This window comes from Lepisosteus oculatus, chromosome 1 (assembly GCF_040954835.1).
Source record: "Lepisosteus oculatus isolate fLepOcu1 chromosome 1, fLepOcu1.hap2, whole genome shotgun sequence".
NCBI lineage: Eukaryota > Metazoa > Chordata > Actinopteri > Semionotiformes > Lepisosteidae > Lepisosteus > Lepisosteus oculatus.
Genome location: NC_090696.1, coordinates 25,869,123 through 25,893,740, shown reverse-complemented (window position 1 = coordinate 25,893,740; position 24,618 = coordinate 25,869,123). Strand labels below are relative to the sequence as shown.

The window sequence follows — 24,618 nt, the reverse complement described above, 5'->3', positions numbered from 1 at the left end:
TTTATGTGAAACCTCATTACGATTTACATAGGATTTGTCACGCAGTTTCTACTTTTATTATGTGTTGCTAAATGCGAATTAAGTGTTTTATGGGAAATACGCCGATAGATGAAAATGGAAACAATAGTTTAACAAAACGTTTCAGAAAAAAAATATAATTGTGTCAGATTTCATAACTTGCACTTAGGTCTGTCACAACTAAGATCATAATGTTAATAAAGTGAAACTAAGCAACCTTCTAGGGTGCTTTAGTAACTTATATATAGTATTTCCGTACAGAGAAGGCGTAATAAACAACTTTAATTTTAACATGGTAAGAAAATTACAAATGCAGGGTGTTCGGGTTTTAATACAAATCTTGGACCATTTTAAAACATTAATAAATTACTGTGTCTTAGGAAACACAAAAAATAAATATTGGTATATTACTTAAGAGTAATAGTCTTTTTGTAGGCCTCATTCATTGGCTACGTTCGACGAAATAAAAGTATTAATCTCCTATTTCATTTTAAACATATATGCGTATATACAATTATACTTCAATTATAATCGTTTAATTAGCAACACAAACCATCTTCGATTTTGCACTTATGTAATCAGACATTTTAGTGTACACTAATTTTACATATAAGGCATATCTTCCAGCTCTATGAGCAATGTTTATCTAACATGAAGTTTATTACCGAGATGTCTACTTTAATATTGAATCGATTTTCATTGTGGCTGTTCAGTAAAACAAAAACAACATTGCAAATGTAAACCCAACTTTAGGACTTAAGATCTTTATCTTTACTTTGAGATCAAGCTGAAATGTCTCAAGATGTTTTGATTTCTGAAGTTTAAGAGAAACGTTGATCTAAAGTGAACAAGCAAAGGGGTAATTAAATTAACAAGCGTGTCGCAGGTATGACTGGCGGCTATGCACCTTGCGTAAATTATTTTGCGAATAGGAGAAAGGAAGAAAACAGCACACGTATACTCATTTTCTAAACCACCGCATTAAATTTTATAGATTATATTTAAGGGTTAAAACGTCATCCTTCTAAAACAATATCTAAAATACTTGGCGTGTTTAAACTGCAATACGTTCCAAAATTCAATATTCTACGACTCATTTTGCATTTACAGAAACAAAGTTTTTAAATAGCATTTACTATTTAAAAGTATTGATTATGATATTACTACATAGCTCTCTGCCATTATAAAGCACACTTTTAGTTTTCACGTTTGCTGTATTTATTCTTTAGCTGGTTCAAACAATCCTTTAGTGCAATTTGAAAATAAACTGAGGAACCTAAATAACACTAGAAGCCTACTTTGACAGACTAACAATGTGTAAAATGTGTAACAATGAAATACGGCCTTGCATATATTATGTAACATATAGGCCTCCTTTAAGGTAAATCACAGAGAAACTCAAAGCACAAAGATATGGTTTGAAAACTTGACACTTTTGCTAGCTTTGTCATTTTTCTAACCAGAGTACTCGTTGAAACACCACAGCTCCCAAACAAATCGTGAATTATATTCAGGTTTGCAGTCTTGGAAAACATACTTCGTCACAGAGTAAAAAAAAATGTGCATCAACTTTTAATAACAGTTGTTCAATCGGGATTTATATACTTTTAACCTAATAGGCCTAAAATGTATATATGTACGAAAAATGTTATATAAACAACAATTAAGTATCGAGTCCCTTCATACAGTATGAGGTTTCTGATATTTGTATATGAGCTTATTACAAAACAATAATTAACACAAGTTGAATATGGCTACTTCATTACCTCAAGGGAAACTATTTTTTATTCCACTCCTAAACAGAATATACTTTATTCTGAAATATTATCGCTAACCTTTTCGTGAATTTAATGCAATATAATTTCCCACGTTCCCTCTTTTTTCTGGACACGGATATTTAAATTCGAAATGTGAGTCTATATTTGATATATCTGCATTGTCACAGATGCATAGATGTATATAGTCTTGTTATAATCGACTTTAATGATTAAAAAAAGCAATGGTGTAAAGCAAAAATGTTTAATGAGACAATTCTATAGCGTATTCGAATCTTGCAGTCTAAATATATAGAAGTATTTCAGTTTGCCTTACGGGAAAGAGCCGAGTATGTAAGGTAAGAAAAGGGACAATTATGAGGCCCAAATCATATGATACACTCTGTGCGTATCCACAATGCGCGTCATGGGATTGTTATTCACCAAATAAACACACTTATGCATTTATATTTATATTATATGATTTATCCTTTTTCTGAGAATATTTCAGCATTATGTTTCGTTTTAGTTTAAGACTTAACTAATACGGTTAAAGTTATGTATGAAAACTAAGGTAATAAGTCTCACTACAATATCTATTATCAAGTAATTAAGCGCTCTCCGGTTGTTAATTCTGCTAAAAGTGAGGCAGGAACAGCCTTAGCGCGATTCTGAAATGCTTGTTTTACACAGGAGAAATCCGAGTGACATTTGGAGGTTTTAGATCAATGAGTTAAACCCCCTCTCTCACCTTTGAATCGATTTTCTTAAAGCTGGGCTCGTCTTCATCCACCTCGAAGTAAAGTTCAGAGGCCGTGATGGATAAGGTACCTCTAACCACTGCAGCGGGAGCAACAAGCTGGGCCGCGGTGCTGAGGTTTACAGGACCTGGGAATCAACACGAATAACGAGGATTAAAATAAACTCACTTGCGTGCTTGTGTGTGTGTATAAAAGGTCTAGGAAATGAAACAGAACCGGAGGAAAACGAAGAAACCTCGAACTCTTGTGCGTAAGTACATAAAGGGTACACGCAGCATTCCGGGATTGAAATAACTAGTTTCACAAGACAAAGGGTAAATAATTTTAAAAACAGGGATCTACATTTTAAAATCAACGCTTTTATCTCCGCTGATTTTCTCTAGGTTAAGCAAAATAATACATTTTAACTATTAGGTTATGCTACTCGAAAGTGATCTGATAAGCGTCACGCATGTCCACAGATTTAGTTCCCCCCCCATTTTGTGTGGCGCTGGGCATAAACAGCTGTAGAGCTGTAGGGTTTTTATCTGATTTTTATTTAATTTACATATCACGTACTCAGGGTTATCTAACCTCTACGATCTGCTCCTTTAATTCCAATGTTGTAGGCAAATGTTCTCAAATTAACCATGCAGTATGAAAACAGGGTAAGCCGGTATAAGTAATATTTACAAATATATATTTTGAAAATGATACCCACATTAACGCTTTGCAATAAAATTCGACCTGAGTACTTGGGTAAATAGAATGAAGTACACGCGTCGCTTAATCAATGAGCAAGTAATGTCTTAAAAAAGAATCGAATGACTTGTCATTTCTATTGATTGCAGAGGGGGGTTTGGTGTTTAATCTCTCATCAATCTTAATGTATGCCAGTATGACAATGAGAGAGCCGCTCTGGGGAGCTCGCGGCAGGCTTTGCCCTCTATCCCCAATGTGCAGAAGCATTGTATTTGCAGATGGGCATCAGATAGCTCCAGAACCGGTTTGATTTCCCCAAGCACACTCCCACAAATGGATGAAATAAGCAGCTATATGTTCTTTTGCTGTCTCTCTTTGCCCTCTGTGCATTAGCATGTAATCCAGAAGAGAAATAACATTTTTTCAATCACTTTCAGACATTCAATTACACCCGGAGCAGGCAGCTGCAGGAGTTGGGACGCTGGGGGTCCTGCCACAGACCCCTGACAATTTCCACTTCATTTCTGAATCACAGCACTTTATTAGTGGGGATTACTCTTTAATCCTATTGTCATTGTCAGGATCTTATAATTACACTCCTCGCGCACCTCCTTTACAGTGCAAATGTTATTACGGGGGGCTTGGGCATATGGGGCGAATGTCAAGCAGAATATTGTTATTAAGCTGTTTATAAGGCGGATTCGTAGGGCGCTGTCTGACTATAATGATGAGCTCAGAATTGAAGCAGTGCCATTTATAATAGATACATGCATTTCCTCAAACCATTACCGTGGTCGCGTCTTGAAGACCACAGAGAAAATATCGATTTGAACGTACCTCGATGTCGGACGCACACAAACATACTGTATATTATAAAATAAAGGCACAGCCATATTCAGTACACTTGCACGATTAAGGTCATCTCGATGAAATGAGCGCGACTCACAATGCCTACAGAACAGTAAGCGACGTGTATCTGTTTAGTAGGTAAATCTACGGGGTGGTTTACAGTCTATTTTGATAATACTGCGTAAAGTACATTATTGTAAATAAGATTTACTATTTAATAAAATGCTGCATAATTGTGTTCCCCTAACGTTCCTGAAAATTGAGTCAAAGGGAGATTTTTCACAATTTAAGTTTAAACACAGCAAGTTTAATAATTCAGTTAATGGTGCTTCCAGTACATAGCGAGCTCATCTACTGTACATCAGTAGTCAGCCCGGTATTCAAACTCACCGAACTCACGTTATGTAAAGTACTTGTGAGGAGCCAGGGCTCCTGCCTCAGGTGTTAGAAATTAGTTGATCAATGCGAAAAGGTAACAGAAAACGTAGCATACGCGGGAAAAATCTAAAGGCTGCATGTTATTATAGTTACACGGGATACATTCAATTTGACATTGCGGTCTTCGTTTTCGTCGGCTTACTAATTATTGTTGTTTTAGGATTCACAGCAGGTGTGCATTTACAATAAGTAATTAAGATAGCCAGTTTAAAAAAACGTTTATGAGTTATACACTGTTAAGTAATACGACGAATATAGTTTGAGCAGCCTATTTCAAGCACTTCTGAAAAGTATTCCATTTATAACTCCTAGATTCCAAGTGCAACCAGATGAGTTTTCCTGTTCAATTTAATCCAACTAAAGAGTATCAGTTGGAAGAATATCGTATAATAAGGGTTTCACTCTTTTCTGACAAAAAGAAATGCTTCCAAGGGGAGCAACCATCAAGTCTTTTGTTACAATGCTATCTGCTCAAAATTGTTTGAAAACTTGGGTTACTCGGTTATTGTAGATATAGAAATAGCGAATTGCATGTATATCCAAATTTATCTGGGCAAGAAGGAAACCAAAAGAGATCGCACATGTAATGACAGAATGCTGTCAGCGCTAATGGTAGGCGCTTGAGATGGAAAGTGATCCCTTTATTAACAGTTTAAGCTGAATATGACTCTCTGCTATTTCTCGGAGACGAGGCAAAGCAGAAGCAATAGCAGAGGAAGGGTAAGAACGCTTTTCAGAGGTACCAAGGGACTGAAATACACGAATGCCTTTACCTGTTAGGTTTTCCAACTCCTTTTCCTCTATGGATGAAAGGGTGTCATCATCCCCGTCCAAGAGCGTGTCACTCTCAGAATTCTGATTTCCCAAAGCCTGGCTTCTGATGGACTGTTTGCCTTTCACGAGGACGTCTTCCTCTGGAGCTGTAATATCAAAACATCCACGTTTGAATGACTACTCTATAAATATAACTCTTCTATATTACATGCGAACCTTCATGTTGGTTTCGACCCAAAGCGCAGGTAAGTAACACTAACTATAAAAAGACAATGGCAAGTACGATGGCTGTTTAAAATACATTTTAGAATTTCAGTCAGACTAGCCATCTCAAACTTTATTACAAATTATGTGCACTGTGAAATTTCATTTATATATTTAACCTACTTAAAGTTTTATGAAAATCTAACCAGACTTAACCCTTATGAATCGAAACGTTGAGATTTAGTTTTTGGACAGTTTGACCATTTTTGCCATAACCGGTATAACACAGGTACGATCAAAATAAGTCCTAGGGTTTTCAAATGAGAGCATTAGGACTAATAAGTTAATAGCCTTCAGATTCAATCAATTGCAGTTTTGTGGGGCTTGGACTTGTGGAAAAATATGAACATCAAACAAAATTAAAAACAAATAACCTGTGCTTTTTCCATTTTCGGTCGCGACAAATTGTTTTGTGCTAATTACATTGATTTCGTAGTAATTTCATAACAGGTGGGTTTCCGAAAAAAAAATAACAACACCTTTTTACTTAGTATATTTAGCTGTTTTATTAATGGTCAAATAACTATGAAGTTAACCTCCCGGAGTCTTATTAGCAAAACCAATCACTATAGCATTGTTGCAGTGTTAGTTTGCTTAAGCTAAATGCCTTTAATGCCGATTTCTATGGAGGGGTAGGTTTGAAGTAATCAATGGTCAGACTTCCAAAATAACCTTTAATTTACCTGAACAATATTTTATGATGTCGCTAAAACAAGAGGAACTATTTCTGGTCTGTGGAAATGCAAACTATTGAAGTAATCTACTTTCACAAAATGTGCTTTTACCAACACGGAAATTTTTAAATATCAAATCAAAACGACGGAGACGATACATAAATTAAACATAGAAACACATTGCTGTATTCAATAGGATACATATCAGGTATAAGTTTAAAATAAACCTTCACATGCTAAGCTAGAATATCCAATTTAATAAATAAAAAAAGATATTGTTTTTTGACGCGTATAAAACCTAATACACGCAACAAATGAAAACAAAAATCATTAATTTTCAACTTCGCGACTCTCTTTCTCAAGTGACTGAGCCGCTTTCCTGCAAAATCTATCACATTACTCTTCTCATGAAAATGCAGTTGAAATTCAATGACCCCTGGGAGCTTTCAGGTTACTCTGAACACAAAAGGTTAAGTTTACAATTGCAATTCACAGCTTATTTGAGGAAAATTTACTTTGTAAGAAACCAAACTAAAAGCCACATGATGCCAACAGATCTGTATCACAGATACAGTAAAAAAAAAACTTTTAAAGAGATTGCTGACATTGCATCTTTTGTACGTAACCCCATGTTTTTATCAGGTAGACTGATTTTTCAAGCAATCAGGAATGCATTATAGACTTGCAGATAATTATTAGTATTAAACAATAACTATTAGAAAAACATCAATGTATAAAAAAAGCAGCGAAGTACAAAATGTAATCTCCTGCTTTTGTCTGGTAGTCTCAATTCTAAGACAGCAGGAGCAACACAGTTAAAACTCTCAATTTCCTGTGTCCCTTTAAAACATCAAAAACAAATTTAAAATAAATACAATATTTCTGGCCAAACCGATATCCAGTAACATGTGCCAAACACATCACAACAAAGCTAGGCAAGTTCTCTCCTCATTACGTTTTTTGATTTCTACTGTACATGACTTGAGGTTCCAAATGGATTATTTAAGAAAAATGGTAATCTGCAAACATTTATAGAAGACTGCATTCCCTAGTGGTATAGCAAAATCCACTGAACTGGTCCTTTAAATAAATCTACTGTATGTGCGTAAGGAATTCTTCATTTAAATAAATAGTTTATGGCATAGTATGAATTTGCTGTTCCTTGATAAGAGCTTACACGAGACTAAGCCTCACAGTTGGACAAGGTGGAAATACATCCAAGCAGACTGAATTCACCTATTCAGCTCGTTTCGTCCCCCTCCACACACAAAAACAGCACTGCTTCTTCACAAAGTTTAGTTCATTTGTATAAGAAAAAGCAAGGCAGTTTATAAATAGATTCTCAAACTGTTAAACCTGAGCTGAAAAATCTCTTGTCATGGAAAATATGCAGCTAGCTGATATTTAGAATGGTCTTCCTGTAATTAACTCCCCCTTGAGGATTTTTAGTTAGCAGCAGTGAAATTACTACCAGCTTCTTAATACACACCACATGCGTTAGTATTCACAACTGCGACAGAGCCTGGGACGTGACAGAAAAATGTACTACATTTTAAAATATTCAATTTTCATGTGTTGTAAATGACATTATTAATATCTTCACATTTGGACAAGATAAAAAAAATATATTTATAAAGACACTGTCAGTTTAAGGCAAGGATTAGCCATACCAGAAAATTCAACAGCTAGAACCTTTGCAGACTATTATTTATTGTGACCTACAGCAAAAGTTTTAGAAAAAAATATCAACCAAAATATTTCATAATTTTTTTACATTGACTGCATATTTTTTTATTTAATAGTTATAGCTTAATAGTGTAGGGTAAGCTGTTTTCATTACATTTACCCATTGTCCTATACATGAAAAACTGTGAAAAAAAAACATGGTGAATATGCTCTGTTTAAAAGATTTAACGTATGAATATATCCAGATAACATGGAAAGTGCACTAAGTTGAAAGGTGTGTCCATGTACCACGTATCATTAGTAACTGTGTTTGAAATGTTTGTTGTAACAATTGTGGCTGCATAAAAGGGTATAAAATGTTTGGTCTGTAGAACTCTGCTTTGCATCACTATTTTCTTTTCCAATACAGTGACTGACCAGCTTAACTTCAGCAAAACTCGAACTAGAAATTAGAAACGATTTTGTCCGAAGAACAGTTTTTCTTGAATGATAATAAATACAATGCTCATAAGTAATAAAAAAAAAAGAATGTGAAAAAACTGATTTTTTTATTAGTCACAACAAAAGACCAACAGAAAAGAAAAAACTGCTTTTGTATTTCCTTAAAAATGTCCTCATGACCTTTCACCTGCACTAATGACAAAATCATCATCTGGTAAACATTCGTACAAGTGTTCAGCTTTGTGTTTTTTGACTTGGGTGTTCTGCATATATTTACACTGACATGAGTAACAAAAAAATGATATGCTTCCCATGTCAGTATTAGACGTACTCATATACAGTATAAGTGTGTAAACAAATTTTCAATGGAAGAACGTCACTGTACTGTAGGTCTTTGAAGTACAGTAAAACTACACCACTCCCAGTCACATTTAACATGTTCTTCTACATATCACTGATTGCCACAAGATTCAGGGTATTACCTTTAGCTACTGGCATTTCTTTTTGGTAGCAAAAGATGTATTATATTTGGAATTTACAATGATCAAAAATTTAATGCAAACACTTACTTTTAAAGGAAAGACCTAAGGGTAAACCATTATAATGTCAGATACCCACAGTGCATTGCCCTTGCTACGCAAAATTGCGAAACAGGGTTAATATGTTCCTTTTAAGAGATTTATCAGGTGAACACATCTCACAACAAAACACAAGAAATCAAAAGGCGTGTTAATTTACTATATGCAGTTGTGTAAAAAAGATAGAACATACATGGCAAAATAAAAACAAGGAGCTAAAAGCCAGCTCAAACACAAAATACATGCTTAACGTACATATACAAATGAGCACTAAATACAGCACAGAAGTAGGTCAAGTCCCACGACTTCAGCATCTCTATAGGTAGAGTTAAGTGTATACAATTCTAGTGATAATAGCTGTAATACATACAGTATATATTTTCTTCTTTTTTAAAATGGTACATTGTAATATTTCTGGTAGTCTTTTACAATGTACTGGAGTGGTACAGTTAATGCCAAAATTGAAAAGCTTTTAAACTACTAAGAATGAAATATTTAAAAAATGGACGTATAAAAGCACACTGTCTAACCTTTTCTGTGGATAGAAAACACAAAAGACACCTAGTCTTTGCCACATATTTTATAAGTAATTTTATGTATTGTTTTGCACTTGCATTTCTTTTGAAGTCTTTTTTACGACATAGATCATTAACAATTCAAACACAGAAAATAAACAAATTGTCTTTCATTTTTGAATTTTGCAACCTTTTCCAAATAAAGACTGCAGTTATAAAACCAGAACAGCCTCTTTGCTGCATAAATCTGAAGATGTGTGATGTCCCTCCAAAGCTCTGGATTGTTCAATAAGTGACACTGTGCAGTGATTGGAACAAAAAAAAGTCACACATTTCACATATTACAATATTCACCCTAAGCTGTTAAAAAAAATCTCCAAAGGTTATTGATGTGTACTACAGTGTGATGTGTTTATGTGCAAAACTAATAATAAACTGCACTTAAAAATCTTTTAAACAACCCTTTTTTCTGGAATTGCTGTCCAATTGAAAGAAATATGCATATCAAACCCAGTTAAAGAAATCATTCTTCTTAAGGCCAAGCACAAATGTAAATAATACCTGTTACATGACACTATTTAAAGTCATGTTTCTTACTGAGTGGCTCAAATACTCATTTATATGCTACTAAGGGCAGACTTAGGCAGGGCAATTAAATTGTCAGAATTAACAAATTTGTTTTTAACAAGAGTGTAGCCAGGAGTGTAGTCATGAGGCTGGTATTGATCGTCAGAACAGAGACATTAGTCTTCAGGTATTTACTCTGCCACCTCTGCACCACAGGCCCTCATCCAGACCAAATCAATCCCCAGAAAAGATGGCTCTTTCCAGCCATAAATATATAACTAGCCTCCACTGAACGGCCTCGCTCTGGGGTTTTTAGTGTGAATTGTTCTGAAGTTCTTGGCCAGCTATGAATGATCACAATTGTGCTGGGGTGCATGTCCTAAAACAGGAGCATTTTGCACGTTTTTAAAAATCTTTCTTAGCAATAACTGCCCTTGAACTTTATTACAAATGGATCCTGGAAAGCACCAAAAGGGGAAAAAAAGGAAATATATCAGTGTATTAAAGGGCATTTGTGATGTGTATTAATCTAGTAGCTGTTTTTTTGAGTTGTAACGTAAAGGCACTATAAACTACTTCTTTAGAGCCCTAACTTTCGCCAGTAGCTTGAAATAATGTTAAATGTTGACTCCATCATGCACTTAATCGGTTTATTTTTTTGAAAAGGAGTCAAAGTTTCCACTTCCCATGTTCGTGTGATGAAAATAATTACAGCCAGATATGACCTTTCTGCTCCAATTCAAAATTTTAAACTCCATCCTCGTCAACCGCTCAGCAAGCTTGCCCTGAATGTGGACAGAAGTAAAAAACAAGGAATCGAGAGCTGAGAGACATAAGATTTTAATTATGGAAACCTCGATGTTCACGTATTGTTGGGGAAAAAGAGGAACAGAGTAATATTATTCCTTTTTACTCCAGAGGTCAAGCCATTCCTTCCTTGATTTGACCACAGCACTGGCTGCTTTTGATGCGGAGTGTGTGAAGCAAAACAGTTACTTAAAGGAACTAGTGGTTACAAGGGGGGGGTTTGAGAGAGGGAGAGGGGCGACCTGTCATTCACATTTGGTAAAAATGATCCTTTCCTGATTTCTGCTAAAAGAAAAAGGCAAAATCTAAAAAAATGTCACATTTGATAGTTCTTTATAAATTGACTACGAATTATACCAAGAAAACTGGTCATGGGGGACGTCTTTAAAAAAAAACTCTAATATCGTCTGCTTTGTAGCAGGGGGATTACAGTACAGGAGACTGATTTGTGGTTAAGTCACTAAATTACAAGGCTCAAGAAACACAGTATTTTTTCAGAACATTAAATGCAGATACATATTACAAGTTTCTAGAAAGAACCAAAACACCACTGGAAGGTTACTGTATGAAACAAAGGCAGTATGCTACCCCTCAGGATCATCCTCCAGCTGCACATTACAACCATTAGGTCTGCTGCTGGTCTCTAAGGATTCTGGGATTTGGAACAGTTATTGCTTTTAGATCACATTCTTATTGACTTCTGTCATGCTGGTCATTTATCTTGAGGACTGATGTCACATTTGGTGTGCTATCTTGTGACATATTGTAGACATTTTCTCCCAGAAATGGCCCTTTAAGGAAGAGTGCAATAGGTTAAGCTGGTAAACTGAAGCCAAAATGTTGCTGATTGGATAGACTGGTCTGGCCAGGAGAGACAAAATATGATTTTAGAAACGACAGTTTCCTGCACACTGGATGAGCAGTCAGAATGAAACCTTACACAGAACCTTGCTTGCAATTATTCATGATTAGTCAGTACTGTATTCTGCATTGCTATTCTAAATCATATTGACTAAGCAAATAAACATAATTAAAAATATTTTTTTTTCCAAAAACCTGTTTTAAAGTTGCTCATGTCTGCTTACATATAGTGTTATCGAAATCTAAAGGTTACTTTAGCATTAAGTATAAATCATGACATCTTACTTAGTTCTTGAGCACAGGAAAATAATCAATTAAATAATATCAAATTAAATAAATAGTTTTCCAGCAATAGTACAGTCAATGCCGTTAATAATTTCACTGAAACTCTAATTTAACAGGTATTACTAGGGGACAAATATTTTGTTTTTCTTTGGGGTATAAAAACGAAAAGATATATAAATAATATAAATGATTTCCACAACTGTCCATTATTGTTTTTTGGACATTTGTATATCTGTAAACACAGAGTCCCCCAAATGAAAAGAACCATTTACTATTATATGTGTTTTCTTTTTCACAAATTGGAGCCCCTGACTGCCTAGCACCTGCTCAATCACTGACAATTTTTTCCTAGATTTTTCATGCAAAGTAAAATATGAATACTAATAAAATGTATGAAAATACATTTAGATTTGTAAATTGCAAAGAACAGAAATATTTTTACTTAAAAAGAAGAGTCCCAAATCTGCACATTATTTTAGTTTTTTTACTTAAATTATTATCAATGGAAAATATGAATATAAAAGTTGTTTTTCAACAGTCTGAAAAAGCCTTCTCAATTTACAATACAAAAAACCTGCTTTGGAAAAACCGAGAAAATCAATATCAAAATTTAGTTTTTTAATTCTAATAACTGAAGGTTTAACTGAAGGTAGAATATTGGTCTTCTTATAAGAAATTATGCCAGAAACTACATATGACTACAGTACGTCATTGCAGAAGCATAGTTAATCTAATCCTGGTATACAGGAGGCTGAAAAGAAACCTCAAAAGGTAGCTCAGAAAATCACAATCTTAAACACAGCTGTGTTACAGATTAAGAGTGCTAATTTACAAACCCATTAATGCAGTAATCAAAAAGAAAATTGACTGCTCTGCTGCATTTAAGAAAAAATAAAATTTTATCTAACATCACAGCTCATTAATGAGCTATCTCATATTAAAAATATGGAATTTGGAGAACTCCTTTTAGTGTCTTCACAGGTTATTTTCACAACTACAGAGGTATTCTGTATCACAGTAAATGCTTAACTGAAACCATGTGATAGCCAAACGGGCCTAAAAACACAACAAAACTGCTATCTACTTTCAAGCTGAGCTTTCAACACAATAAAATCGATTTAAAAAATTGACCAGACAACCTTGCAGTTTCAGGTGTTGGTCATGCTATAAGCACTTACCAGCAATTCTCAGCAATGACATGCACAAAACAGGAACACAAAAGTTCGATTTGTGCGAAATGAAATAAAAACGCTTTCTGAAGCACGAGGAGGGACAGCCTCAAGCCCACTACAGCTATTGGTGTGCACTCTTTTATTAACGTGGGGCTGTTTGAAAATTAACTGTGTGAACTATTAAAATGAGGGCTGTTTTTACTGTGTCTTGTGGCACCATAAAATTTTTATTGCAACTGTAGTTCTAATTTTTATTGCCGTGTACCTGCCGCCACAGGCACAGAGCGCTTCTGAGGGGAACTGACCGTGCTCTGCCGCCGCCTTCAGTGTGGCTTCGGAGTGTGTGGATCCAAAGGGGTTCCGCACAAGGCGTCGCCGGCGCCGCAAGTCATCCTCCCAGTAGTCAAGGCGCCAGAACTCACGGGGACGACTGCAATGAAACAGAGGTAGCACATATGTTAGCAATTATCAAACAGCATGGTATCACACAAGTACCGCATAAAGCCTGCCTTGTTTGCTCCCTCTTTCCTCTCATACACAATCCCTAACTTAGGTATGTCCTTGAAAATAACAATATCACCTTCCAGACCTAGGAACTCCTTTCCCTTTTTTTTCCTAGGAAGGTGAAATGAGCACTAAATACATCATTTTGAAATGAACTGCTGACAGAGTGATCAGTTTCCCCACACTCTAGTGGCATGTGCTCCGATTTCAGCCTCAGCAGGGCACCTTTAGCTGTGACTCCACTTATAAACCAGAATAGGGAAAAGGCCATTATAAATACAGGATACCATTACCAATATTAATCAATGTCTGGGCCTTCCATCATTTTTCTTCCCAATTTGTGCCTTTTACCACACAAGGTCAGTAAATCATTCCGCAACACTGCAGACCCAGAAAGTGTTAACTTTTAATGAACGACACTGTAGCCATGGATATGTGCGCAATAATAAAATATTACTCTATTTAGACGTGCAGGAATTTAATTAAAATAATCTCTTAAAATATTCATTACATTTAGCCCCTGAGGCATAACAACACAGGGAAATGCATTTTCCTTCCATTACTGTTTTCTCTTGCTTATTTTAAAGAACACATTTCAGCAGAAGAGGACAGAAATTTATTCGTCAGAGTAAATTACATGGAATGCTTTACTTCCCCTTTCACACGGATATACATCTACGTTTAATTACAAAATACAAAACAAAAAGAAAGATTTGTTTGATGGTGGTCTGTATGGTATTACTCGCAGGTAAAATGGTTTGTCACCCATATACATTTGTATTCTGCTTCTGTTGTATGCTACGTTCTATTTTGTTCTATTTGTGGGAAAACATTATATCTAGTCAGTTGCATTGCTGCTGTACACTAAATGATTTTACCATAGCCTTAAAGGTCTATGGGTAGATTTACAGCAGAGATGTGAAATCCAATTCTGCAAGTCCATTTTGCTTTGTTGAAGTGAGAATAAGTTTTATAGTGCAACAGGGCCTAAACACCCGAGATATATAAATCAGCATAATGACTATTTAAGCACCCTCTTGATACATGTCTCCTTGTTTAGGTCAGCATATTTTACAGAATGTCCAAAAGCATTTTAATCTTACTATTCATAATAAAAGTGGTTAAGAGCTGGGCACAGTTTGGGATATAAGGTCTGCCAAATAAGATGGGACAAGCGTTATTAGCTATTCAGATAATTCCTGGAGTGAAAAATCATAATTATATAAAGCTATATAGAATATACTTTTATATACTTTTCAAAAGCTAGGCTTGTATTGGTCGGCAAGGATAATTTAATTTTGAGTATGAAAAAAATGATCCAGTAAAGACAACTGTTACAGCACTAAGTGCAGAAGTTGATCATATACACATTAAATAGAAACAATAGTTCAAGCATTTAAACATGTTTTAAAAGTCAGTAGTTCTTTCAGTTTTAAATATAAAACATTTCTACAATACACATCCAAAGCTTCAACAGCAAAAATAAAATACAACACTATTGATTACAAATATACTCCATAAATGTATTGTGAAACAGGTGGTTCTTGGGGTTAACTCCTGTGGAAATGGCAAACCAAACCCAGATTGTGCAGAAAAAGGAAATTGCACATAAACAATATGTTAGAAAGCAGACATGCTTAAAAGAAGGCTACACCGTTATGAAAAACAATGAAGAACAGGCTTTCCTACAATGGTATAAGATACACAATACAATGTTTCTAAGAAAACAGGTCATTCAAAGTCATGAACCCAAGGGAGACTGTAAAAAAACACAACCAATATTTGAGGCTCTAAGGCAAAAGTCAAGCACACAGCTTTCAGCAGAGCAGACGACCTTGTTGAATTTCAATATAGCTTGCGGAACTTGCAGAAGACAAACAACAAAAACTGCAACAATGGACTTAATTATTGTGGACTAATAAGTATGCATTTGTTTTATTGGGATCTGTCCAATGCCAGCTTGCTCTGACAAGACTCGGAGAACATTATAACGCAGAATTTTTACTGCCGGCTGTGAAGCAAAGTAATGGATGCCAGACTGCTAAGGATCGTCTCAGCTTTTGGGATTGGAACTGTGTTGTTTCAACCAGGGAAATATAGTTGATTTAGTCTGACCTTGACAGTCTTGATATTCAATTCTTCTACAGTGGCCAAAATCATTGGTAAAGTCACTGACTTTAATCTGACTACTGAATCCCGTATCAGCAATATGTCTAGTTTAATTTTTTCATTCATTCATGAAATATTGCTGAGCATTATTTAAATATGAGATGGGAAGCTGCTGTGCATTTTATTTTGTCAAGAAGCTATTACTGTAATTCTTCCAGTTTGCTGTTGGTTCTGCTAACAACTTTCATAGGTTCCAATACAAATTGTAATGCAGGTGAACAGATTTATTTTTACTTTTACTAACAAATGTAAACAAATTTATTGGAACTGTATTTCGTGTATATATTACCTGTGCACCTTCGCTGACTGACCATTTCTGCAAGTTTTGAATCGAGTTAATGATCTTAGGTCTGACCCTGCACTTTTTGATACCTGCCTGTATTAGTGATTTTAGGTATTTCTTTAATCTCTACATTCCATCTCGTTCTTTCCAATCAACTGAATCCAAATTGTTTGTCATCCCAAGAACAACATTATGCCCACTATAGGTGAGTATGAATTGTTACATCACACCAGAACTTTGGAATTATCTCCCCGACAGAGATAATTTCAGCAACTCTGAGACTGCTGATTCGTTTAAATTACATTTGCACATCCTTCTGTAATTTTTCTTTCTGATAGGATGACTTGGGATGTTTTGTTAAAGAGCCTACATAAAAAAATGCATTAGTGGAAATCTTGTTAGAATAAAAGGCATGCTGTCTATCTATACTTTAGTTAAATGTGTACTGATATTGTGTTATACTGTACAGCATGTACATTTCTCACAAAACTTTCCCAATCATGGGAGAACCGTTAGAATTTCTGCCAGTCTTGCTCCCTCTGTTCTTTTCTGAGATCAGAAGTGGACCGAGCTACATTGCTGTAACAATGAGAAATTTAAACCCAGCCCCCCAGAAAATTGTCTTTCCTCAGTTGCAGTGATCAGGCTTCTTGTGCTGCGTTCTTGCCAAAGGATCAACACAAAATTTCAGCCCAATATGAGTTATTACACTGGGGCCTTGAACGGGGGATGGGAATTGCTGCCAAAGAAGAAAATAAATACAATTAAAAAAAAATAACTTTAAAGACTTGTATTTCAGTCTTAATGAAAGCCATCAATTTCTAGATTTATCTAAATACTGTTTTTATAGTGCTTAGAAATACAAAGGAATCTTGCCACTCTTTGTGCAAGGGGATTCTAAAGAGTTGATTTACAACTACACAGACGAAATCACATTACTATTTAATATCTCACTGTAGAAAAGCAACATTTCCAACAAGGCAGCAGTAGAGTTGACTATCCAACAGCCCGCATTATTAGAACAATATTTCAAACCTGTGGCACTGCACAAATTTTTATTATCCAAGAAAGAATACAGCTGTGCAAAAGCACTGCAAGAGAAAATGTGTGGCCAACAAATTATGAAAAAAGCATTCTCTGGAGTACACCTAACTCTCAAGATCTGCAATTACAAAATTAAAAAGAAGTAGCTCACGACTTCTGGAATCACATTAATTTAAGAATGTAACAAATCTTAAAATAAAATTCTTAATAATTTTAAAGTTATACAATTCTAAAAGAAAAAGAAAAATTGCAACAATAATTAATATTCTTAATGAAATGAACCACAGCTCTGCAAGACTTTTCTGTTAGTATTTCCCTTTTCTCCAGCTGAAAGCTCTTCTTTTTCCTGAGGTTACTGTATTTAAGAGAAAATTAAAAACCCTCTATCATGTCACGTCTGGGCAGAAGCAGATTTTCCTCCCCGTTACAATGGTTGGTATATGTTTGTCTGCGATAGTCTCAAAATCCAAATAGGCACTTCATCATTTTGGCTTCCTACATTCATCTATAAAAATTATTATCAAATATCTGCCGTGATGCAGCCGTGAATCACCAGCCGCTCCCCGTCTTCAGGGAACGATACAAAAAGGGTCTATTCATCAGCATGGCAATCGGCACAAGTAATTAGTTCTCTAGCTCGAAATTTTCTACAAAGCTTATTTCACCAACCGCCACAAACATATGACAATAGAACCCTAATGAAAGCTGCTAAAATTTGTTAACCTCTCCTGCCATCAATCCTACTGAAATCGAGCGTGCTGAGTATTTTTCTAAGGACAGTAAATTATTAATTTCTCATCCATCCTCTGGCATCTTGGTAGAATTATGCAGTGCCATTCTTCAAGATAACAACAATTAAAATCACAAAGGCCACCAAGCAGGTTCACTTACAAACCACTTGTGTAATTAGTAATTAGTTCACTCATAAAAATGTCTGCAGACCAGACTAATTTGACCAGGAATCGGGGCTGTTGTCTTAACTCATGCATTATAAAGCATTTCTAAAAGGATTCCTGGTAGCCTATTTAATGTAAAACACATTTGGGCATTAAATAAAACACAACAGAAAGCTCTTGATGTGAAGTAGTAAAGTATAATTATGTTTTTTTCCTGTCCTGTACTGCTGCATTTTAGTAGTCTTCCATGTAATTTTATGTAAGCTTATTAACACCAAGGTTGCCAAATTAGCATCAAAGGTTTCTTAATTGCCTCATCAGCTTAATAACCCTTACAAATTAAATATGGGTCTGATCAGACAGACAGGCTTAATGCATAAGTTTTGTATAACAGTAATAAGCATTTTGTTTACAGTATTAATTTTTCATAACCAGACACCAGTTATAACAAATAATGTGTCTGTGCTGGACAGAACATTGGCATACTCATGTAAGATTATGAGCATTAAATTATAAGTGTTCTCTCTGTGTACTGCTGTGTACAAAAGCACCAGGCTAGAGTCAAACACTGTGGCTTGTTCACCAGGCACCTTCACACCTAGAGACCATTAATAACTGCTTAGCTGTTACTTCTCCTACTCTGCAGGTGTAACATAATGGAAGACAACTATGCTATAAAATAAGAAAAACAATAAGAATAAAGATAACTTTGTTTACAACAACTACACTTAAATGGAAATTTTAGACACACCATGCTATCAGAAACAGTTCACTGTTTCTATCTACTATCTTTCATTATAAGAAACTGCCGCTTTTAAACAAAAACATCAAGATCATTTAAAATAATAAAGGCCCCTGGATATCTAAGAAGCTAAAAGTCTTGCATTTTGACCACAAATGGCCACAATCCAGCACTTTAAATTTATAAGCTGATGTCATTATTCTTAAAGCTTTCCCCTGAACATAAAAATAATACAAAGGTCTCCTATGTTTATAGTACTGTATGTACACTTACATTCCTTTCTTTTAACATGACTGCCTGTCCATCAGGGTTTTCTAAAACTCTGTTTCAAGATGTTTAGAGAGCTAATGAGCAGGACACAGAAGAGCAGTGACAAAATGATTCCACTTTTAATATGATGTATTATAAAGGGATAGCTGTACAATTCTACATGAACTGTAATAACTCTAATAATTATGTAAGCATGAATTTAATCTTCCCTGTCAGTTCTACTGACCACTTACCCAGCAAGAAACCACAGCATCATAAACTGGTGCTTTTACTTCATTGATCTGCATTTCTCTTTATGGAAATTCCTGTTCATCACTTTACATCATATAATAAGATGTTTTTTATAAAAATGGCAATTTACTTTCAATCCTCTACTACTTTCAGTCACAGTCCCCCAGACTTGCACTGCATATTCAATTGTAATCCAGGCTATATAACCTTTTCAGAAAACAATTCTTTTTTTCTCATTTTTTTATTAAACCTGGATCTTCAGAGAGGGATAAAATGGCACAACATGAAAATATTTATATTGATTGCAGACAAAACTTTATTTTCTTATACAGGTGAAATGATGCAAAAAAATTAAATGGACAGCAACCTTATTCAAATAATGCTCTTTTTGGAGAAAGGGGGGAGATAAATCTGGGAAAGTATTTTGGAATTGTATCTAAGGCATCAGTCCAAACCTTGAAAACTGAATTGCGCTTAAATATTATGTGTATGAATGGATATGTGAGTAAAATAATGTATTAAGACCAACACAAGGAATGGGTTAAGGGGAAAAAACTCTTTTATGGTCAAGCTGTAACATACTTTATCTCTCCTCTAAAGCTAAACACAACACAGTAAAAGCGCATTAATAGAATCTCTGTTTGCCAGCATAGAAACTTTGATAGCACTCTTATTTCAATGTCTGAATTGTTCTTCTTTTTCTGACAAAGACAAATGATTGCCATCCATCAAGATCCAATCAGATGTACGGAGACTCAGAGCAAATGCATCACTGTTTACCAGTTTTTTAATGCTATTTGTGTAGCCTTTGCTTCATAGTATTTTATAGAACGATAAAAAGATCTCGCTGCAAGATAGGTCATTTACATCCAATGTAAAATTAAGTTCCATGAATAATGATAGATTTTCACCTCAGATAATGTATACGTTATACAGATGATATTACTTAGGGGTTCATTTCTGGCTGGAGATTATGTAAATTATACTATATGACCTTTATCATTACAAACAGGACATGCAAAACACACATTATTTCATATATCATTCAAATCATTCAAATGCAAGGCACTTTGTAAAGGACAAACAGTCATTTATAACAGTCCTGCTGGATTAATTCAGTTACAGTCAATGATATCAAGTATGCATGGGAGATTTCTCTTTTTCCTTTTTCATTAATGTGGACGATTGGTGTTCTTCCGTAAAACTGCTTTACCATTACCAACATCATGAAGATTATTTTAGATTTGCATAAGCCATGTGTTAAAAACATGAATAAATAAAATATTTGAAATGTCCATTTAATCATGCAAGTAAGCTCCTCTTTGTTAAGTTATGGCAGCAATTGACTCTACCCTAAATTAAAACGAGCCTTACCAAATGTCTTACTATGGAGATAAAAACGAGACCATATGATTAAGCTTTCTGAAATGCAATTCTGTATACATGTATTATAGCATATTATTCACAACCATCAATGTCCTGAGCACTGAAATACATTTGTACTTTTCAAGACAGTATTCGGTAAATCAACATGTATTCATTATGGCCTAAACATCTCTCTCTCTTTTGACAAAAAGTAATGATTGTTGTTATGTTCCATATTGTTTTATAATAAAATCCAGTTCCTTTAATAATATTAGAATTGCTGTATAATTCAAATTTCTTTAATAGTCCACACTGCACATTTAAGAAAACACTGTATGCAGTTTGCCCTTAATACTTAACAAGATAGCTGGAACATTTAATGTACAGAATGTACAGAAAGAATCTCCTTTACCTATCAAACAAGTCAAGACAGTCTTTTGAAACAAAGAGCTACAAAGTGTCAAACAGCCATTAATGACCAAGCCACGGGTTTCTTTCTAAACGTTCTGCAAAACCATGGTTAGCTATGACAGCTCTATGACTGAAATAATAAAATACACATTTTCACGTATAAAAATGCATAATGCCTGTGCACCACAAAAGGAAAAATTCAGTCATCTCTAGGCTCAAACAAGCATGATTTGTAAAGGTTACCTTCCCAGTACACAAACTTGCACACTGTACCATGCCATTTTCCAGGATTGTTGACCCTTTCCACACAATGCTGCACTGCACAAATACATATTTACTATATATATAGCAAGAGGCAATAAAAATGAAACAATTGAGCATAGTAACCAATAGCATATGTTTTAAAAGCTTCTCAGTATGCATACACACATACACAGTATACTTTATGCACCACTGCATCAAGTTCATTATTTGCATCATGATGTGGGTATGCATCTCCAGCAAAGATGTTCTTTTGCAAACACTGAAGCCTAAATGTCCTAAAGAGAAGGCTAAAACTCCATCTCAGAGAGAACTGCAAGTATGAATAATCCGTGCTGAAATTAGCACAAAATTGAAATTCTCCCAGTCATGCTTGTATAGGGCAAGAGCACAATGTAGACAGCTTCTTTCACTCTATAAGGCACATTCTGCACTCAGAGAAGCAGCTTGTACTGGGACTGGTACGGGGAACTCACCAGACTGAACACTGTGTGGATTCCCCTAACTTAGATCCAAACATGTATTATTTTAATAGCAATTAAACAATTAGGTGGCATATCAGATTAAACTGATGAATAATGACAATGTACCTTCCTGCTTCAGCTTTATAGCCTCTGAGCACAGTTTAAATGTGGCTGACACTCAACTCTGATAACTCTCCTCTTCTTGAGGAAGTTTCATAAATAAAAGGCAATGACAAAACAGTAGTTCACACCTTACACCATACTGAAGCACTGTTAATAGGCCACAGTCATCTTACATTTTGCTTTTCCTGGTGTTACTTTTTTCTTGTCTGATTTAAAGGAAGATAAAAATGGGGCAATATTTTATATCCTATAACTAAATATTTTTTTCCCATCCTTACATTTAACCCACAAACTCTCAATTACAGTTAAGCACACATAGAATAAATAGGATTAAACGTAATTAGGAATGTGACCAAAACCCTCTTTTCAGTTTCTCTACAACTTTCAGACAAGTTCTATTATTCAATACTTTAATTAAATTAAATGAAAAAGTTAATCGAATTGAGAAAATCATTCTCATCTACAAGGATGACCTGGAGACCCAGTTACAGAGCACAGAATTTACTGCAACAATCTGAGTGAAGTGCCCTGCTCAAGGGTACAACAGCAGAACTCCACCTGGGACTTGAACCCTTCGACCCCTCTGCAGTCCATAGTCCTAACCAGTAATCTACAGTTCCACCCTGAATGGTAAGAGAACTGGTATTTGCTCCCCCTTTTCTGATGATGCAAAAGAACTGACATGTAATATAATTTAATCGTAGGAATAATAGGACATAAAAGATTTAAAAGCCACAACTAAAAATTGATGCATCAACAGGAATCCAATGCACTTACAAACCATCATACCTGAATGAATATTAAAGTGCATGAAAGGTTACAATTGACCTACTCAAAGATCAGCAAGATGGTGAAAACAAACATAAGCAATTGAAAAAGAGCATATGACAACACTTTAATAATATTTTCTTACTTATTAACATCCATTTAATAATACGCATAATCCCCACTTCCAGCAAAATCTAAGACATTGATAATATACTTTATTTGAAGACATTAGAATGAATTGCACTACACAATACGCTCCGCTGCACACATCCTTCAACCTAACCTCAAAATGCCCACAAAAAATTATAAAACTGCCTAAAAATACAATTTTCGCTTCTAGCTTTCTAGGGTGATGTGTATACAGTCACGTATATACCTGTATGTATATTTATATACAGTATGTGTTCCATATTCCCTTTGGATATCACCTCTATCTCACGTCACTTTCCTTAGTACCACAAGTTGTGATTTCACTTTATATTTTAATTTTCAGCTCCTTACAACCCATAAAAACTATTCATAAATACTCCTAAATTTATTTTCACTTGTAGAATGTTTAATTTTTGTTGTCGATGAGTTAACACAAAATTATGTAGTTACAGTAAATTGAAAAAAAAATCCCAATTTAGACAGACAAAATAGAGAGCATAATTTAACGACTGTTATAGTTTGTCAGAATCATTGTTTTACAAGAACAATTAGTAATTTTATAAAATGTATCAGACCTCATTAATGTCTATATCATCTGTAATATGACCAAAGAAATAAAAAAGTATTTAATTGTTATAAGTATTTTTTCACTGAGCATATAATTTAACCTACAGTATTATCAAAGCAGTTGTCTGATAAAACTACAGTTTGCAGTTCAAGGTTAAAATCTGTGTTTATCCAGTAGTCCAGGAAATGGCTTGTGCTGTATAAACCTCATATGTTATGCGGGATCCAGACTGACAGTCAAATCCTTTTCACTATTGGGATTTTAAGACAGTGTTTGAGTTAATGTATAAAAAAGGATACATATATTCAACTGTAAATTATTCTTTATAAACACAGATGAGTAGTGTTCCCAAGAAAGTAAATGTGCTACAAAAAAATGAAGGCAATCATCTTTATTTCAGATGTTGACTTTGATTCAGATGCAAAGCGGTTTTGTTCTCCAGGGGTATCACTTTGGAGAAACTCTGAGATTCTCTCCAGGATCATGCTATAGAAATACATTTAAAACTCTGACTAGTATGCACCTGCAAAAACGTAAGTCTCTAGTCTACTGACAACAAATCTGTACTCAATTCTGTAGTTTAGTACAAATGTTTGAATTTTAGAACACATGCTCAAAATACAACGCAGTGATTTCTTCCTTAGGGTTTTATTTATGTAGTGAGTTTTAGGATTCTCAAATGAAAAAACAGTTTATTTGCAGTGAACCTATTGCACCTGAGACTTTATGTTTTCTTCTTCAAATAGATCACAGTGAACTGGGCACTGTGGAGTGTTGTCAGCAAGACAAGCAGTTTTAAGGTGACCCAGCAAAAAATAACATACAAACTCTAAAACACAATTAAAATTAGCACTGATTTTAAGGAACCTGATAGCACATGATTTCCATGGCCTGGACACTATTTAATACAATCAGACCGATTTAGGCTTCTTCAAACCCCAGACATCATTAGAGGCTTCTCAATTGAGAGCGCAACGGGATCTCTAAACTTCCTGTGTCTGTGCAGAAAGAAAACTACGAGAGCACACGTCTCACTCACTGGCAATAACAATAACCAGCTGAGCAGCACTGGAAGACTAGTTATACATGTTTATAATAGTGCACAGTCGAGGACTGGTGAATAGCAACTCTAAGCAAAATGTACTCAAGCAACATTCATTGTAATTAATCACAGATAACCCCGCTATGAGCGATCGGGAATTGAGAAATAAAATGAAGGAGTGAAATCACATCTCCATAATATC

At 34.9% G+C, this 24,618-nt stretch overlaps 1 protein-coding gene across 8 annotated transcripts in view; it reads right to left on the bottom strand.

Moving 5' to 3' along the window:
* Positions 1–24,618, bottom strand: part of lrba (LPS-responsive vesicle trafficking, beach and anchor containing) — a 283,633-nt gene that overhangs the window by 116,207 nt on the left and 142,808 nt on the right. For all 8 annotated transcript variants that reach the window (XM_015344622.2, XM_069188464.1, XM_015344620.2 and 5 more), the window contains exons 37-39: positions 13,431–13,555; positions 5,275–5,421; positions 2,524–2,660 (exon numbers count right to left, since the gene is read on the bottom strand). In XM_015344622.2, the coding sequence (XP_015200108.2) occupies positions 2,524–2,660; positions 5,275–5,421; positions 13,431–13,555 (409 nt within the window). The remainder of the gene's footprint in view (positions 1–2,523; positions 2,661–5,274; positions 5,422–13,430; positions 13,556–24,618) is intronic.